This window comes from Falco rusticolus, chromosome 1, assembly GCF_015220075.1.
Source record: "Falco rusticolus isolate bFalRus1 chromosome 1, bFalRus1.pri, whole genome shotgun sequence".
Classification (NCBI taxonomy): Eukaryota; Metazoa; Chordata; class Aves; order Falconiformes; family Falconidae; genus Falco; species Falco rusticolus.
In genome coordinates, this window is record NC_051187.1 from 3,057,930 (window position 1) to 3,078,038 (window position 20,109).

The 20,109-nt window shown below is 41.6% G+C and overlaps 2 protein-coding genes across 2 annotated transcripts in view; one reads left to right on the forward strand and one right to left on the reverse strand.

Annotated features, from left to right (window-relative positions):
• Positions 1-1,535: 1,535 nt before the first annotated feature.
• Positions 1,536-18,610, reverse strand: PRKAR1A (protein kinase cAMP-dependent type I regulatory subunit alpha). Its single transcript, XM_037404921.1, has 12 exons — positions 18,490-18,610; positions 17,287-17,346; positions 16,183-16,361; positions 10,636-10,809; positions 9,913-10,004; positions 9,639-9,700; positions 9,064-9,110; positions 8,258-8,416; positions 7,524-7,584; positions 7,120-7,241; positions 6,417-6,498; positions 1,536-4,025 (listed from the first exon to the last, which is right to left on the reverse strand). The coding sequence occupies exons 3-12, from the start codon at positions 16,357-16,359 to the stop codon at positions 3,853-3,855; spliced, it is 1,149 nt and encodes a 382-aa protein (XP_037260818.1). The 5' UTR covers positions 16,360-16,361; positions 17,287-17,346; positions 18,490-18,610; the 3' UTR covers positions 1,536-3,852.
• A 1,272-nt stretch (positions 18,611-19,882) lies between these two features.
• The window catches only part of WIPI1 (WD repeat domain, phosphoinositide interacting 1), a 31,593-nt gene continuing 31,366 nt past the window's right edge, over positions 19,883-20,109 (forward strand). The window contains exon 1 of the mRNA XM_037404877.1: positions 19,883-19,971. The gene's annotated coding sequence lies outside the window, so the exon portion shown is untranslated. The remainder of the gene's footprint in view (positions 19,972-20,109) is intronic.

Here is a 20,109-nt window from a genome sequence, read left to right on the forward strand (position 1 = left end):
CTCATTTTCTCACGGGCTGGACTTTTGCCCAACCTAAAGGGAACTCAGTGATGCTGTTAATAAGTGCCTGGATCATGCAAGGAAGGAACAAAGCTCGTTTGGCCGCAGCTATCATTTTTCACAGGGGACTGCACTGGCACTTCATTCAGCTCCACTATAATTCTACAATATACCTGTCTCCACACTGTAAAATGACAGGCGAGACTGTAATTTCTTTATGTCCCCACAGGTGCCTATTGTATTCACTGTATATTTGAGGAAGTTTGGAGTGTTTCTATTTAGCGAAGAGATTCCTCCAACATTCTGAAGCCATGAAGCTTAGCAAAAAACCCCACACAAACCCAGCCAACCCCAAACCCCACACCACAGCCCTTTAGTCGCTCATGACTTGTGATTTAGCCATGTCCTTCCATTTCCAGCTTTCACAAAAACAGGGGTTTAGACAGTCTTAATCAAACAATTCTCAGCACCGGGGGGGCTTACAGGCCTTTGGACTCTTGGGGACAGAGAATACATGAAAATAAAAAGATTTGACTCACTCTTGGCATGCGCAGCACAGCAGTTGTTCCAGTACAAGACGCTGTATTCCCAAAGTTGTATCTCCCTCTGCCGGCGATGTTTTACGGGCTTACCACACATGACAAGTCCAAAATTAATTTGATCAGTCTCATGGAATGGTGACTGCTGGCTGGCTGCTTGAACAGGAAGAACATGGCAACAGAAGATAAATGGTAAAAAGTTATAAGGTTGGAAGGTTTACATTTTCACTTTCAATAATAAGAACTTGCTCTCAGCCTTTTTTTTTTTTCCCAAGGGGATGGGGGAAAGGGAGGGCAGGATGAAGGAAAGAAACCCACAGATACTTAAATAGCTAGTACACTAACTGGGGTTGCAAGGTTGCCTCTTATTTTTATTCTCTTTCACATGGTAATTTTTTAACATATCTTCAAAGTTGGGTATTAGCTTTCTCATAGCTGTATGTAAAATGTCCAGTCTGAGCTGCTTCAGGTCATCACTCTTCAACTTTTTTTTCTTACTTCATCGAGTATGAAAATCCCTCTTTTCTATTTCTCACTGTCTGTCCACCAGAACTCATTCATGATACGTTCAAAACTTTCATTAAGGGTATGCATAGATGGGAACAGACACCTTACAGAAGCTTATGAGCCCCGGTAACAGTGATCAGGCTGGGAATTGACAACCTTAGCAGGAGATCAAAGCAGCGCAAGTTGCTAAGAGAGACTCGGAAAAGACGCAGGTACCTTTACTGCAAAAGCAGTCATGTGTACGATGCCAGAACTCGCCTGGAGTTCCTGGGGCACAGGCACAGGCTGGCTCACGGAGACCACGCTCTCCAGCAGGCTCGAGGGGAAGGTGCAGTTGCACTGTACGCTAGGACCTGAACACAAGCCTCCGGAGTTAACACAAAGCTAATCCATTAAGCTTCTTAGTTTCTACCACCTCATTAATAATGTATGCCCTGAGGCCAAAGGAAAACACAATATAAGGATGGGAGGGGAAAAAAAAGAGACTGATTGCATTTAAGAATTTAAATCATTTTATTGCTTTACCTGCCATTAGGACAATCTATAACAAAAGGAATATAATATATTAGCACATACAGTAAATCAGACTTATATAGTCAGGTAACAATACAAAAATGGTCCTCTGGTTGACTATAGCTTTCTAGGGCAATAGACTTCATAAATTCGCTAAAGGCGGACTAGCAAAAAATTACTTCTAAAGCCCTGAATGTTAGCTAAGGCAAAACTATGCCAATTGTGGTTTCAAACATATTTAAATTGCACACAAAGGTAAAGCTATAACTGTGATTAATATTTAACTCAGACTTAGCTGATTTATCTTAAAATCTTGTAGGTAAAACTACAAAAGGGAGTAAACAGCAAGCTAAAAAGATGCGGTAGTGAAACTGGATTAGAAAGCCTTATATAAAAAAAATGTGCATTTTTTTTGTGGAGCTCTAACTAGTTTACACAGTTTTTGGTGCTTTAAAGTAACACAAAGAATACATATGAAGAAAAAACCTGGATAGTCAACTGAAGAAAATAGTTTTACAAAAAAAAAAAAAAAAAAAAAAAGACCAAGAAACCAGAAAAGGTAGCATTTGTTTACTCCTTAAGGACTCTGGCAGAAATCCTCTACTCAACATCTTCTGAAAAAAGAACTCAAACTGCAAGCATTTAAATCCCATTATTGGGAGTTCAGGTTCAGAAATACCCTGAAACCTTTTGTAAAGGCTTGATACCCTCACTATTATTTTGCATCAATCAGCAGGCTCTTCCTCATTATCTACGGGCCTGGGAGAAAGTCTGTTGAATTTGAATCCCTATCGATTCAGAAGGGAAATAAAACGAGGGCTCCATCGTTAGAAGTAGTTGCACAACAAATGCAAAACTGCTTGCTGTCACTCCCAAATACAAACCTACACTACTTTTATATAAATTACAGTTTAAAGGAAACCTTAAAAATTGCCTACCATTATTGAACCGTGGAATTCAGAAAAAACTTCTGGGAAGTACTGGTGCGCACAGAATAATGTAACACAAAGCTGGTAAATACTGAAATACATTTAAGACTCCGCAACATACTGAACTTGGAAAAAAGAATGAGTATGAAATACGTGTCATGTAAATTCCGTTGGCAAGGAAAGAGAATGCACCTTTTGTATTCAAACTAGATTTATAATTAACCATTTTAAAAATTATGGATTAACTGATTTAAAACTTAAAATAACTGAGTGTTGCAAGAAAGTTAAAACATTCACTTTTTCTGCCTCATTCTCTACCAAGAATAATGGCATCTGTATAGACCAGGAATCTTGCCACCTGCAACTGATGCTGGCCATAAATACTCAACATTTATTTTCCCTGGTAACAAAGGGTCACCTGAACTGATGATCATTTCTTTAAAAAGTCAGCTGAGTAATACAAAGCAAGCAAGAGTCACAGGGAAAGTAAAATGTTTGCTTCCAATTTCTACACCAATCTAAGTACTTGAACATTACTAACAGCTGGACAGCTGCACCATTCTTACACCAAAGTTAGGCATTTAATGTAACATTTGGTTCTTGCCACTTTGAACAGGAAGAGTTTTAAATGGTATATCTATCGCTGAAGAAAGAACAAGAAAAAAAATCAGTTGCGGCAAGTCAGCAAATTAAGTAACATCTGCAGTAGTTCACCAGAACTATAAACCTTAAAAGCTTTGATTTACACTTGACAAAAACGTAACTAAGCAATCTTAAACCAGCAGACAACAGGAACAATTATACTGTTAAATTCCAACTGTGGCTTTCTTAGCAGCTGATGCCTCACGATTGAACCCAGGATTACAGTACCCAGAAAAATTTTAAAAAAAGAAAAGAAAAAAAAGAAAACCCCAAGCCTCAAGAAGCGCCATTACAAGGGCAGTTCTCATTTCAAGAGAAATACAGCAGATTATGACCACAGCCTTAAAATCTGTCCAACAATTTGAGTAACACCTTTAAAAGCATTTCCACCCACTCCCCCATCACCTCCTTACTCTATGGCAACTGGCATGGCGCCAGGAGATCTCTCCCTCGCTGACGCAAGGCTGCATTTGCCCGAGTTGGACATTGTTGCACAGAGAGAAGCCGTAAGAGCAAACACCTCCATAGAACTTTTTCTATTAAATTAAAAGGGACAGAGAGCACAGAACTAATATGCTCTAAAATTAAAAATAGTGCCATGATAAGCAATTTTTTTTTTTAAACAGACAGGAAGCTGCAAATGCCAGTGGCAATGTGGCTCTGCACAAGGGTAATAAAGCAGTCTGCATTCGTGAAGCATGGTGTGGATAGGGAGGAAGGTTTCAGACAGACAGCGATACAAAACTGTTGTACTGCTGGATGTTTCGCTTGAGAATATCCGAGCACGGACCCAGGACACGTTCAAATCGGGGTCGATCGAGCTTTACACATTTCAACAGGCCACGAGCAACAACTGTGGCAGCACGGGGACGGTTCATCAACAGAGCTATTTCACCTAGGGCAACAGGAAAGCATGAACAGTGTTAAAAATCAACGTGCAAGAAAGCCAAAGAAATCACCCTGCTCTATTTCAAACTGCTACAGGAACCAAAGGTAATTCAGGTTTTAACACTGATCAGAACAAGTATCTACGTAGTTACACTAGAAGCAACTGTGAAGGCAGTTTAAAAAAAAAAAAAACAAAACTACTTGATTTTCCTAATTAAAAAGCCTGTCCACATTCAAGTCTCTCTGAAAAAGGCCTAAAGAATTTCGACTATTGGTTCCATGAGAAATGGTCATGTTTCAATTAAACATGTAATTTTTCTAGTCAACAAATAGTTATTTTTAATATGTAAGGTAAGCTACTGTTCAATTCTGATATTTCTAGGAAATTCAGGACAAGACAACGACGGTATTGAAGTAAAAACGTTAATGCACGAGACAGGAGCTTTTGCCCCATAGCTAGCCAGAATCAAGAGTTTGACTTTGCTATGGGACTGTGGAAGATTAGTATCTTGAAGTCCCATCGGATTCCCGTTTCGTAAGTTATGCACAAACATGCCAAAAGCTTTGTTTCAAATACCTGTCACAACTGCTAAACAACATATTTGGAAATAGCTTTCAACAAGCCCCTGCTTCCACTGGTGATAACAGCTACGCCTAACATCCCTAGGAACAAGCACGAAAAATCACAGCATCAACCACCAACTTTTGGATTTGTTTGTTTTTAAGCAGTTGGGCTGGTTACACCCATGTTTGGGACTGAGGAAAGAACTTGGTGCTCCTCAGAGAATAGATTTGCCTGCATTATCAGAAGGGATGTTCAAAAGCAATGAGAAAAACTTTTCCTCTGTGCCCAATTAAAACTCCTGAACTCACTAACCTACAAAACACAGGCTTGCAAAAGAATAAGTAGGTTCTAAGGGAGAGTTCAACCCCTGGAGGACAGGTCTGCAGCACCTGAACACAACGGTAGAGATAACTTTTAGTTTGAGAGTGGAAAACTCCAGAGTACACATGAAGGGAAATGTTAGAAAAGACTGAAATGACATTCACCAAACAAAAATCCAGTACTAAATACTGACCTAAGCTGACCTTTGGTCAGATCCAGTACTACTAACACACTCTTGAGTACATCCCACTTCAGACCTTTGCAACAGAGTATTTGTTGATTACATCATCTACAAAGCTGAAAAACTGAACAACCAGAACCCTTCAGCAAGAGGACTGCTTAGAAGGAGTAATAAGAAGTAAGGAGAGAGGACCTACCTTAAACATGAGAAAAGAGTTAGAGGTTCTGGTTTGCAGCTGGGTTTTCTTTCTTTTTCTTAGTGAGGGAAGTATTATTACACCTTAAACAACAGGTTCTGAACAGGTTGAGCTGCAAGCCACTTTTCTTCTGAACCCAAATAAGGCCACAAGGAGTATCTTGTTACATACTGTTACATTATACTCCAAGAATGCTCTGTAAGCATACATATCCAGTCCTTATCTGTGATCCAAAATAAATCAACATGCACTAGACAAGAGACTAGTTCCATGTGAAGATTATTCCAAAGTCTTCACAAGCAAGTACTTATCACAGGATCTCAGCCTTTTTCTTTGCCAACATATGTAAGGTTTTTTCAACCCAAAGCAATTTACATGGTATGTAACTTTTAGCTGAGTTAGAACACCTTCAACAGGAGAAAAGACCCTGATCTGCACTTGGGAGACAACGTCCAGAGCACCACACAGCTTTGGGGTCCCCGGTACCAGATGCTGACAAAGCACAGCAAGTCCAGCAGTGCCACCCAGATGGTCAGGGGACTGCACACTGGGTGTACAGAGATGCTGAAAGAACTGCATTAGTCTGACCTGGAGAAAAGGCAGCTAAGGAGGGAATCTTAAGGCTGTCTTCGCTGCGTAATGAGTTATTATAAAGGCAAAACTAGGCTGCTCTCTGCACTGTGAAAGGCAGAGAGAAAGCAACAAGTTGCAGAACAGGAAATTCTTGTCAGGCACGAAGAAAATTCTTCACAACATGAGTTAAACAGTGAAAGAAATTGCCCAGAGAGGTTGCGGGATCCCCATCCCTGGAGACCAAGAGACTCAGCTGGACACAGCCCTGAGCAATATGACGCAATTTCAAAGTTAGCTCTACTCAGGGTAGGGAAGTTAGACCAAACCACCACCAGGCCCCTTCTAAATTAAAGTATTCTAGAACAATCACATTTCTGTGATACACATGCACACCTGCATGCCAAGCGACTCTGATACTCACCTGACATTGAATGAAGCCACAAGAGTTAGCCAAAACAGTAATTAAGCAAATCCACCTCATCACTATCATTCACAACAGTCACCTACACAGCACAGGTAAAATGGTGACAGTGGTGTATGTCACCATCAGTACGTAACTCACCAAAATAATCAGAAGGTGCCAGTCTGCCCACTTCAACGAATTCCTCATTTTCTGATCGACGCTGTAACACTGCAGCTGTGCCCTTTAATAAATCACAGCAATTAAACAATTGGAATTTCCAGCATCACTTGCAACATTGAATTCCACACAGATTCAGCTGCTTTGCACAAATAACTGTTATGATGTCTCAGTCTAAAAACTGCTGCACAGTCCTTGCATAGCTCAGCAGACTGCCCTATAAAAACAGCTGGTCCTCCCTCCTCTCTAAGCAGAAAATGTCTGGGGTATCTGCACATCCGCAGCACTGACCTCTTCCTGCTTTTCCTCATAACAGTGAGAATATTACAGTATAACTAGGGGGTGGGAGAAAGACCAAATGCACTCAAAAAAAAAAAAAAAAAAAAAAACAAACCAGACAAGAAACAATGATTACCACTAGCAAGACGTTACTATCTAGAACAGGTCTCTTCTGAAAAAGATAAACTGTTTCAGCCAAAAACTTGTTACTTTCTTCCAGGAAGTACCATTTGTAAAAATAGCAAACCAAATATAAGCTTCTGCATGTCCGGCAAGATTATATTTCTTTAGGAATTCTCCACAAGTATATTCTTACATATTGATTTTTTCCAAGTGCCTATTTAGGGACAGAATAAACCATGTTAAGAAGAAAAAGTTCTAGGCTTTTATTTTTTACTTTACTTACCTCCAAGATAATGAAGAATTCATCTCCTGGCTCTCCCTGGACCACAATCTTCTGCCCATCCTCAAACTGTACTGGTTCCAATGCATCAGCTACAGTGAGACGCTCCCACTTGTCCAGAGATTCTACAGATTTAGAAGTTCATTAACGGAGTATCTTTTCAAGACACAAATTATACTTTTTGATCTCTCTTTACACAGAGGTCAACCTATTTCTGGCTACACCTGTGCATCAGGTATCAAGACTTGAATTAGAATTATTTTGGAATGATGCAGAAAAGCTGCACACACTTTGCAGTCAGTTTTAACAGATTTCCACAATAGCCTGTTATCATAATAATGCTGGGTAACAGCCTTATGACAATATGGCAATTTATTCCACTTCGCAACAGAAGTCTTCTCACTTACCCAATATAGATACTTTACTAAGGAATTCCTCGTACATCTTTCTCTTTCTCAGAGTACTGCCCTACAAAAGAAAAAAAAAAAAGTCACTCCACCCCAAGCACACGAAGTAAGTTTTCTTTCTACTTCATATTTTACATGAGGCTTCAATTAAAACTCAAGATAAAAAATTTCAACCAGACATACTGCATCCTGTCTCACAGACCCCAAACTCACAAGATTGTTTTCAAATTTATTTCAGTAATATTTCAGAGCTGAGCAACCTTCATAAAGTACTTAAACATTAAGGCTGCAATAAACACTCTTAAATGCATTCTAACTGTATAACCTTACCAAAACTCACAACACCTGCTCAACTTAGTTACAACTGCTGCGCACACACACCACTTACAAATAGCAAGCTAAATACAGAATAGAATCAAAACATCTGGCTTGTTAACCAGCAGCTATTACATTTTTTAGTCGTTTAATACTGCATTGGTATTGTTTTGTTCACTAATGCAAGACTCCTCCTTGCCCCACGCCTGACAGACATATGCTGAGTGATCAGTTTTCTGATTACAAAAGAGACGGCAGGATTTCGAATAACCAACTCCAGGAAAGGACCAGCACAGATAAAAGGTCAGATGACCAGTATAAGTTGAGTGAATAGTAAAACCAAAAGCCCGATTCCAGACTATGCACACAGCTACTTGAGTCAATGACATAAGCCACACACCAGCTGGAAAAATACTTGCCATCAGGATCCTTCTATAGCTATCTCTATCAATGCCCCACAACTTCACATTCGTCTTCGCTTTGACAGTTGCAGCACGGGGAGTTCCATAGATAAGGGCAAGTTCTCCAAAGCTTCCACCCTCACCAACGCTGGTTGCCCACTCGCTGTTCACATAAACCTGAAAGGCAGCGCACTGTGGTAAGCCAAGGCCCACGGTGTCTCGCGAGCTGGTCAAAGACAACATGAAGCTCCTGCTGCCCTTTATAGAATGCCTAGAATAGCATTCTAAAATGCTATTAGAAAACATTTCCTTTCTAATAAAGGGAAATTCTCACATCTGTACAGCCAGAGTTGACCATTCCAGGCTCATCAACATTCCACAGCCAACCCCAGTCCCAGCCACAATTTTTTACTTTCATCAACAAAGGGACTCTCTTCTACATCACATGCACAGAGACTACACACAGACTCCTGAGATCCTGTGATAAGAAATAAAATATCAACAAAGTCTCTGTCAGAGAAAGTTACAGATGAGTTGGACTGGAAAATAAAAAGCCTGTTCATTCTTAACGCCTGTCCCACACCACAACTAGACTCCACCCTGCTCTTGTAATGCATTAATATTGTGTTGGTGGCCAAATCGTTCATTTTGAAAGCCACACAACTCAGTATGAACAGCCAGATTGAGCTGTTAAGGGAACAAAATAAGCTTTTACAAGTAAGAATTTATTATGAGAACAGTTGCTAAAGGAAGGACCTGTAGAAGAAGCCTACTTCTTCTACTAGGAACAAAAATATCATTAATAAACGACCAATAATGCTTACATCCATTTCTCCTTGATCAACAACATAGAAGTTATCACCTTCATCACCTAAAGACGACAAGAAAATATTGAATACACATTAAAAAAAAAAAGTAAAGCTATGCAAACATTCACATTTCACAGAAATGGCACCTCTGACAACTTTGATGTTTAGAATCTAATAAGGTTGACAGCAACCAATTTTTGCACAGCTTGCAGGATGAAATTTCACATTTTGCCAATTTTGCACTCATCTTAGTCCTGTGAAAGAGGACACCTACTGGTATGTGGGAGATCAGCAGCATTGCCAGTATTACTGGAAAGGCATACCAGATCCATAAACTGATAAAACGTGTTCTACAGAGCCATCAAATGACAATCTTTACAATAGATAACATATGTAATGAAACCACATCTTCCTGAAACTGCTCCACTCCTCCCTTTAGTATGAGCTGTGCTTCAGGTAACATAACAAGAAAGGGTTACTGTATGCAGACAGTGTTTTTATTAAAAACCAACCAAACAAACAACTAACCACCCAAAACCTAACAGCAGCACTAGCGCACTTATTCACCAATGTAAACAACTGTCACTTGCCTTGCTGTATGACAGTCTCTCCTGCGATGTAAGTGACAGGGAACATTGCATCAAAGATGTCACTGAAGAAAAGGATACCAACATTAGACAAGTGCTGGAGAACTGCCAGGCACGCATGCATTCATACATCTGTACCTCCAACCTCTCAATACTCTTCCTATAGCCTCTGTATGGTTACACTATTATAAAGTGGCTGTGCAGCTTTGTACGTTATGACACATTTAGCTCTTCTGAAGCCTGCCCTTCAAGGAAGACTACAAAGATTTGCTCCTACCTTCTTTCATTATCATCAAGATGGGCAAACAGCACATTCTTCTCAATAGCTTTTGCCAAAGCAGCCATAGTCTTATAATCTTTTGGAATAACCTAGGATATAAACAGAAAAAGTAACTGATTAATTTAAAAAAAATCTGCACTCCCCAGGGTAAACAGATTATTTAAATTGCTACAAAACACTGGCTGAGTTTTTGCAGTTTCTTTCAAGGACTACAGATCTAAAACCAAATATAGTCAGTGTTTACAGCCAGTTTTTGCAGAAGGTAAATAAAATCCTGTATTACTTCATGCAACTGTAAAAGCATCCTTCAATGCTAAGTTTTTCAGGGTTTCTTGCAAGAGTACATGTATCTGTTCAACTTCCATTTTGCTATGAATAGCAGCAAGTCTGCTCTGCCATTAGGCTAAACGTAATGTTGTTGCAGCTGTCAAATAACTGGAAACACTTTGTTTATATATATAATATATAAATATGTGCATCTAAATATATATATTACTTCAAAAGGAACAGATCCAAGTTATGCATAAATGGTTTAATTGCATGACAGTTTATTCTAACCTCCAATTAAACAGCTGTACACAGAGGTCTGCTTTTTAGTTATCACAAGACTTAACAGGCTACAGGAGCTTAGTGTTACCCAATACACTGGCTAAAAGGTGGTCTTAGACAAACTCTTGGATTGTAGATGCAATTTTTAGCAACATTTAGAAGTCAAAGCACCTTTCTAACATAAGATGCAGCATCCTCTTCTGTATAGACTTCTGCACTGATGGCCCCGCGCCTTCTTCGACCCTTAACCACAGGGTTCATAGGAGGAGGGGGAGAGATTTCATCCTCCCGCGAGTCTGAGCGAGAACCAGACTTCTGTTGATTCAACAACTGTTTTGTTTCCTCCTAAACAGGAAGGGAGACATGTCTGCATCACATAATCCAGTGAAGAAAAAAGTCGTTATATATCACATTCCAATTCGGCCTGCCAATGCAAGGGAGCTTCCTGCATACTACTGCTCCCACATTAAGGCCAACAGGAGACTACAGCAACCAAGATCAAAGGCCTTTCAAAATAGATGGCAGATAGGCCATTCACAACATTCATATCACAATGGTGTTTATTTTTAATAAGTTACGCTAATAGTTTCATAAATTAAGTAGTATAAACAAGTCGATTCTACTTTCCACTACTGTAATCCACAGGCAATGAGGACGTTCTGCAAATTGTAAAGTTTTTTTGTACAGTCTTCCCAACTGTAAACCCAGCAGTTCTTTCCCTCAGCTGGGAGGTGTTAAGCCTTTTTTGATTTGAAAGACAGAAGAGCAATTCCTCAGAAATCCATGTTACATGAGAAGCTTTTGAAACAAGGTCAAGTCATGGACCAACTTGATACTCAATAACCAACAGTTATTTTAGGAGAAAGAAATATGAACGCTGCTTACAAAAGAGCTGGAGGGAGGATGCTAGAGGCCAAACGGTAGGGTTTTTTCTGCAAACCCCGGATCTTTGCATGACGTCACACATTTTCCTTATTTCCCTCAGCTACCTGCTGCACTGTGTTGTAGTGATTTTGTAGAAGACTAGCATACTCACAATAAAGTGAAGTCTAACTTGACACACAAAATTTGATTCTTCTATGTACTAGAAGATTCACCTTAATCAACTAAAATCAGACTAAAAACAAAACAAAAAAGCCAACCTTGGAGCCAAAGCATTTGCATCATAACAGCTCAAATTACTTTCCCAGCATTAAGGAAACAGGGGTTTGGGACATGCCTTAAAAGCACAAGGAGTCATCTGTTCTCTGACAGCTCCCGGCACTTTTAAAAGCTGGGTTTGACCCAGTGTCCTTGATCAAACTGTCCCCTGCTCAGCTGGGCAGCTTGTTGCTTGGCTGCCATGCTCCGCTCCGGAGGTGCACAGAGGCTATGTATAACACCACCACTTTGAGGAAAGGGACATCAGATAACCATTACAGCGAGTTTACATTTTACACCTCTCAGATAGCCAAAGAGCAAGCACTGATCCATCAAATTACATTCCACTTCCTGCTTTTTGCCCATTGATAAAAATAGTGCTACATTTCAAAATGATGGGAGCAAAACATATTTAAAACCTTGTTTCCATCCTCTGATTTTAGAGAAACAAGTCTCAACTGAGATGAAGTTAAAAATAGTTTGACCAGTAGTAAGTGTTCGGTTTAAACTGCCTCTCTACTAAGTGGGCAGCACCACCAACCACAGAAACATATTGTTTGTTCACATACAAAGTATTTCACCCATAAAAAAGCCTTGACACTTTTTAAGTAAGTGAACACCAGCTGCTGTATTTTTTCCCCAGTATCACATAAAATATTGAGATCCTGTAACTTTCACAGCTAGAAGCGCTTCAGCAGCATTTACCAAGGGAGCTGTGTATCAAAACACTGTTCAGCAAAAGACTCATCAGGGTAATGGTCCACTCAAGGAACAATAAAACTGCACTAACAGAAAAAAAAAAACAACTGGAAACTTCTGCCTGATTTGAGATTTAATATTACTATATTAAAAAGAAGTATGTTAAGATAGGGTATGGACATATAAACAAGTTACAGGTGGGCAAGATAACACATTAATTTAAAATATACCAGCTATTCTAAATAGCCTACATACACACACAGCAAGAGGAAGATTATCCCTGAATGAGACAAATCTCCATGTATCCCATTACACCTTGCAAGACAACACTGTGCCACGCAGTGACATGCTAAAATCTCATTGTTTTCACAGCAGTAGCTTTTCATGTGTTCATCTTTTTAAAATACACCTTTTACAATTCCTGATATTAAACCACATTACTCCCCCACCAGATCAGAGAAAAATTGCACTAGGACCTGAAGGAAGAGTGGCAGTTGTTACTCTGTTACCTTAGAATTTAGCCATTACTTATGACTGAGAAAATATATTTGTTCAGGTTTAGAGGCTCCTCAAATTAACAGAGAATGAACAAAGGCATTCATTTTACTCTGTATGGATCAGTATAACCATTACCAGGATTTTAAGAAGGTTTAGTAATAAAGTTAGCCTGTTTATTACATCCGAGTGTTGAGCCTGGTCTTTCTGTTGATGAAGCAGTTTGAAGTTTTCAGTGTCAGTGACCATTAACTGTAAAATCTCATTTCTCCTGACAAGTAAAAAATTGTTAAGTTAACTTAACGTTTCTTACTTGTAATAATTTAAAGTGATAAGACTTCACATACTCATATTGAAGTCTACCAGCTACTGAGGATGACCTTCGCAATTTCAGAATTATGTTTTACACTGTACAGCATGACACCTGGTAATTATCATCACACCAGAAACAGTCTCAACTTCTGGCTAATTAGTATTTAATTTATATCAGCTCTCCACACACTTAAATCCCAAACACTCAGAAGCTAAAAAAAAAAAGTGTTAAAAGCCCCGCAATAAAATAAAGTCACAACTGCACAGTTTATCATCCTTAACTTCCATGTTTTGCAAAAGAAACACTTAGGAAAACGGGAAAATATTCAGGTATGTATGTACAGAGGCAGGGCAGGTGGCAGGGAATAAGTACAGTGACTGGGTGTCAATTGCGCTTTGTAATTCCAGCTTTCTGTAAAGCCTAAGATGCACATAACTGCATTACACACAATATTTCAAACATGCACTTATTTCAGTGGACAGCCACGACCAATATCCATCTGGCAGACTGTAATAACGATCTCTACATTACGTTTCCATAGCTCAGACTACCTACACAGCCAAGCATAGCCATTAGCTTTTAGTATGCATTGCTGTTACCAGACACGTTTGCACAGCAAAAAGAATAGAGGCTTTAGTACACCACAAACAGATAAAATAAAAACATTTATACAATCAATGTGTAGTAATTAGATGCATGAAACAGCTTTCATAACCCAGAAGAGGATATCTGAATTCCTACAGTAGCTACAGCAATCTCAGAGGCAGTAATTTTAATGTTTCTGAACATAAATTCAAAAGCATGTTAAAATGTCTTCAATGTATTTTAATAACATGACAGTGAATCAGCTCTGTGTTTGCGTGCTGTGGGAGAGATGACTGTCAGGATAACCACAGAGAAAATAGCAACCTTGCTTCAGTTTTAAATGGTGTTCCTTCAAAATTCAATCTTAAAAAAAATACTGTATCTCAACCTCAATTTCAGCCAGTCTAACAGATGAATACATTTATAAAAGTATATTGAAAAGTTACCCTGCTTTATTGAAGATGTAACAGACATTACTTCTGGAAGGTGAAGCAGATTTTGTTTCACCTATTTTTCCTCTCCCAGAGCTAACTACCACGTTAGAGCTGGTTAATAATAGTGCTTCACATTTGTGCTTTCCAGACACAGATGTCAGAGGAGTTGGCTAACATAGTACAGGATGTTCACTGCTGTTACTTGATAGCTATTAAGGTACCACATTACCTGGCTAAACTAAGACCAATCCATTAGACTGAACAGTGAGACTTGACTTAAGAGAAAGCTGTAGCAATTTTTAAATTCAAGAAGGCAAGAAGAAAAATACTACAGTTTCACCTGTAGCTATCGCCGTGCTGGTGGGCACGTATAACCCATACCAACACAACTCATAAGAGACCCTGACCAAAACTCTAATAAGAGTAATTTAAGGGGGAAGAAACATTACTTAACCAGTTTTATTTTCAGCTTCCTTGTAGGCTGACCAAATACTTAAGACAGCCTACTTGCACCAGAATAAAATCAAGTTATTCAACTCCAGAATACATGTGATTAAGTTCAGAGCTAGACTTGTCTTGCTAAAAGCCAACAGTTCCCTTTACTTTTAAATAATGCATGTTGACTGTAAGTTCACTACAAAAGCATCGAAATATTCCTATTTTATATCCCTATGTATGGATTGGTTTACAATTTATTCTAAGTGCGCTAATGCAGTTTACTTTGTAAAGTTTTGCATATCAACACTTGTGGCAATGTTTTACCAATTACCAATCTATCAGTACTTAGAAACTTGAGAATCCAAGGTGGGGAAGGAGGCACAATGAATTTTTAAGAACCTGCTTACTACCTGGTTTGCTGCTGGTATTCTCTCTGAAAGAGAATGTACTCAAGATGCATCTACACCAAAAAAAAAAAGCAAGTCAGGCATATTGCAGAGTTCTTGGAGTTCTTGTTCATTTAATAAGCAAAATGTTCTTCAAATACATGGAGTTACAGGTTAGTTTGCACCATGTGGTCATTTTCTAGTATCTACCTTGAACACTTCCATTAAAAGACAATTTGCACTATGCATATTGATAACCTGTAGTGTTCATTTCTTTCTGCTTTACATTAGCAATTAGTAACTAGCTAGAATAAAAAAAAATTAAAAAGACATAACTCCCATATACAACAACTACTGAAAGGAGCACCTGCAACTGACTGTGTATGAGGTCACAGCTACATTATTTACTAATTGTGTATTCTGAATAGTCATTGTATCTAACCTTTCCCTGCATTAGCCTTTAAAACCTTCCATTTTCATAGCAGCTTCCGTTCCTATCTGCTTAAGCATCAATATATAAAATGAACAGTTCAAAAGAATGCAAAATCACCGTTTCAAGCATGAGCACCAAGATGACAAAATGCTTTCCATTCCCAAGATTCCAGAATGCTTCCAACAACAACAAGAACACCAAAGAGACCTTGAGGACAAGAGGAACAACAAAGCAAAACACCAACACCGAACTCCCAAGAGAAGGCAGAAACAGGCTTGCTCTCCTAGAGATCTGGAATGCAAATACTTCCATTTGTCCTCAGCTAGGCCTGCCCAACTACCACTAACCTAACAGAAACTAACAGAAGGAGTTTCTGTGCTGTACCCACATTATCGTAAACCATTTGTCTCAATATAAGAAATCAGACACCTAATGTCTGTGTCTAACCAAGGTCAAACACCACAGTTATCTAACTACAGACACAATCGTGTGTGCCACCTACTAGCTTTCATGAGCAAGCATTAGACTGGGATTACATCTGCATCCCAGCTGGGTAAGTCTCCTTGTCAGCTTACGTTCTGCCCTGTGTGCTTTGCTATGACAGAGGTGCTTTTACACCGTGCTCAACTGGCATAAACTACTGGAAAATATGATTTGTTTTCCAAAAGCATCAGCTCCAATTTCAAATGGCCAATATGAACACCAGACAAATCCAAAGCTCCATCTCTAAATCACAAGAAGATGATGCAAATTTAGGTTGTTCCACCCTCCTTCCCCCCCGCTATGTATTTTTACCTTCTCCAGTCTCTCAAAGTACTCTCTGAGGAATCCCATGGGTCTTTCAGGTCTCACTGTGCACAACTGTACAATGCAATCCTTCAGAAGTTGCTGGATGTTATGTTTTTGGACATAAAGTTCACATTCCCGAAGACTACGCTCCTCCTCGCTGCTGCTGCTGCTAGAAGCTGCCATTGCTGAAGATAAAAGAAAGAGAAGGTTAAATAACTAGCAGAAACAAAGATGCTGCAGCCCGATACAGTCAGACATGCTATGCTGCCTGAAAGAAAGTTACACTGCATTACAATCTTACTGATACCACAGCATAAAACTACCTTTATTGGTAAAACTAGTAACTAAAATAAACCGTGAAAGAAAAAGCTATGAACTTACTTAGCACCTGGAGAGAAATAAAAAATCTAGGTGCTCTTTAGCCACAGGCACAAAAGGAAAAGCATTTGATCGAGCTGGAAAATCTTCAATAACTCAAGCTCTACAAGCACTCAGAGTCAGGGAAGCTTCCACCTAAACTTTCTGCTGATTAAGCCTAGTATTCCATAGGACTGGAGGCTCACTTCACAGAGCTGTACAGGGTCACGGAGATGACGAGCAGGAGACACATGGGTGGAAGCTGGGAATCTGAGAGGCCAGTATGAAAAGTACTAGGAAGTGAAACACATTAAGGTTGAAACCAAAGCCAGTCTGCCAAATGCCAAGGCAGAATCCACTAACAGAAGTTATGGAATTAGGGGCATTACTTCTAAAAAGCTACCCTCCATTTTAAACTGGTCCATATTTCGTAACTATCTCTGTGGATACACTGCAGTCCCAAAAATATTTCTTCAACTATAAATAATCAAGAGTACATCTTTAAACACATCTATTACGATGCCAACTTTTCAACAGACTTTAAAATTATAGTGTCAGCTGTAACAATTTGAAAAATATTCTTAAGCAGGTGTCATCCCCTCCAAGTTATAGAACCAGTTTAAAATCTATTTTTACATTTATATATAAAAACATTTCACGTAACTTTTTTCATAAAGCAATTAACACTGAGACAACTTTAGAAATAGAAAAGAATTTCTCAGTGCATTTCTGAGGAAATATAAATAAAGTTACCTGCTACAGGGACTGTGGCAACAGCTTATAAATACGAAGATATGTTGATCCCAGGATCAGCTTTTGAAAAGAAAAAAATGGATTCAGTCAAAATGACATTGAGAAGTGACAACTGAAAAGCCAAATGATGCAGTCATATTACGCGTTTTATCCTACTGAGGCAGCAGATTGAGAAACATAGGCAATATAACACTGTGCCCCTTGAATTATGCCACCAGAGATTACAGGAGGACTAGAGTTAATACGAAATTGCTAACACTTCAACAGGTTTCATTCTTGTCACAGTTCATCCCTGCATAAGTATGCACAGACAGATGTATTGTGTTGCACAAACACCAATTATGGACTTCACATGGATTCAAAGAGTGCCTTAAAGTTCTCCAGTTACTTCTTTTGTTTTGACAGCTCACACAGTGAAGGTCAGTCTTAATTAACAGCCACAGAGAAACTTGGTGGCTCCCTGACAGACTGCAAATTACAAACTACAGAAAAAGAATTGCGCTGCTGATAGACATGGATCACGGTTGGTCATGAGAACAGCAAGGCCAGGGCTGAAAATACCAAAGAAATACTGAAAACTGCAGCATTTCTACAAGGTATTTTTTCTGCATATTACAAACCCGAGGTTTCCCAGAGCCTCCTAACGCCCGGCTGCACTTAGATGGCTCGAACGGCCCGGGCCCGGCCTGCCCTCCCTGGGGCAGCCCTGCCAGGCCCAGCCCAGCCCGCCCCTCACCGCAGGGCCGGGGGTGCTCCCGCTCCCCGGGGGCGCCGCCACGGCCCAGCGGGCAGCTCTACGGCAGCACCAGGGCGAAATTAACGCCACGGCGTTGCCGGGGTAGGGGCACTCCCGAAGCCCCCAGCCCCACGCCGGGCCGGGGGACTGCTGGAGCACTGGCCGCCTGGAGGCGACGCCCGCCCAGCCCCACCGCGGCCCGACAAGCCGGCGGGGGCCCAACGCAGCGCGGCCTCTCTCCCTCACAGACCCGGGGCCTCCAGCCACGGCAGGAACGGGGACGCTGCCCCCACTGTAGCCTCGGGAGCTGCCCGCACCGGGCCGCTCCCCTCAGCGGGGCCAGCCCCCGCCCCCAAAGGCCGCAGGCCTCCCGCCCCGCGCCGCGCCCCTCGAGCCCGGCCTCGCCTCCTCGCCCCGCCACCGCCCGCATCAGGGGCTGCCGGGTCGGGCCGGGCCGCGCCGCTCACCTGCTGCGGGCGGCTCCGCCGGGCCCTCACCGCCCCCCCGCCAGTCCCGGCCCGGCCGCGGCCTCCGCGACAGCAGCAGCGGCGGCAGCAGCTCCCACCGGAAACCGACTGATCCAGCCAATCACCGCCCGCCGTGACGTCAATGCGCCTCGCTCTCACCTAGACCCGTCGCCACGGTAACCTTAAAGGGGCAGCGCAGGGCGCCGCTGCTCCAGCGGGCCGCGGGCAGAGTTGGGAGCGGGGCCGCCTGGGCGCCTTTAAGGCGCGCGGCGCTGGCGGGGAGAGAGTGGCCGGGGCGCTGAGGGGAGCGGGCCCCACGGCGGGCGGACCGGGGCCGAGGCAGGCCTCCTTGCTGGGCGGGGGGATCCGGCGGTTGGGGCCGCCCGGTAGAAGCCGCGCTGCCTAATACCTGTGCGGGCCCGACCCCGGGCGGGCGGGTGTTACCGGGATCCCGCTGAGTGGCGCTGGGGGTTGCGGTGCCGCGGCCTGCCCTCGGGGGCCTCGTTCAGTACTGGTGCAGCGGCGGGTGCTTGGCAGCCTCGGCCTTGGAGCTGCCGGGTGAAGGGACCAGGGGCTGTTAATGGGGAAATGAACGGTGTTCAGGTGTGGCGGATCTCATTGCCATCGATGTAAAATCCCCGTGCGGAATCGCCTCCTCTGCCGCTATGGCTGAGGTGAGGCCTCAGGCCCGTGAGGAGTCACCGCAGATCCCAGCTGCGTTGGCAGGGAGGGACAGGGGGCTTGGGAAAGGAAGGAATGACCCCTTCATTGCATATAACCAAGAACATAACGCCGTTTTACAACTCCATGTTACAACTGCTGTGAGAGCGCTTCAACCAATACTCACCAGTGCTTAACTCCTTTGGGAGAATTGTCTTACAGACAACCAAAATGATCCCAGAACCAGGGTTTAATGTATATTTCAAGACCAGAAGATACTGGTGCTTTTGCAATGATGTGACAAGCCATCAGGAGCTATCTGCCATGGCATTTCTTCTTGGCTAGTTCTTATATTAAAGAAATAAAGGGTAACATCTTAGGCCTAGATCTTGGATCCGCATTTATGACGCAGCAAAGAAAGCCCGAGTTCACATTCCTTAGATGTTTGATAGCTTCTGCCTGTTACAGGTTAATTAGAAGCCAGGGTCTGGGATTTTCTGACACTAAGCCAAAAGCTGGGATTTTTACAAACAATATCTATTGTAAGGAATCATTAATATTTGTGAAATGCTGTCAGAGTACAGTATTAGTAACTATCAAATGTACGTGCTCACATGGTAACATTTCTTTCTGTAACTGAAAACTGTTAGGAGTTTCTAAACACTAGAAAAAAAGCTGCATGCATTTTCCCCTAGAGATGAATTTTTGCTTTTTTATCTTCCCTTTTTGCAAGCTCCCTGCTATTGTCACATCTCAGTCCTTGTTTGGACAAGTCCTGGTGCTGTTTTGGGATAGATCCTGTCTGGAGCAAAGATCAGACCAGTACGTAAAACCTGTTCTGCAACATTCTCTTTATTAAGAAAACAAGTATACTGTTGTACAGCATGCTGTTGATGCAACCCTCTCCTGAGCTCTGGAGCCAGGGAGTTCAGATGGCAAGGCCGGAGTCTAATGAAGGGA

Coding starts and splice junctions, on each gene's coding strand:
- PRKAR1A (XM_037404921.1), bottom strand. CDS start 16,359: ATGGCAGCTTCTAGCAGCAGCAGCAGCGAGGAGGAGCGTAGTCTTCGG. Junction 10,005..10,635: donor CTGCATCTTATGTTAGAAAG/GTGCTTTGACTT, acceptor TTTATATCCTAG/GTTATTCCAAAAGATTATAA. Junction 4,026..6,416: donor GGCACCTTCTGATTATTTTG/GTGAGTTACGTA, acceptor CTGTTGCCCTAG/GTGAAATAGCTCTGTTGATG.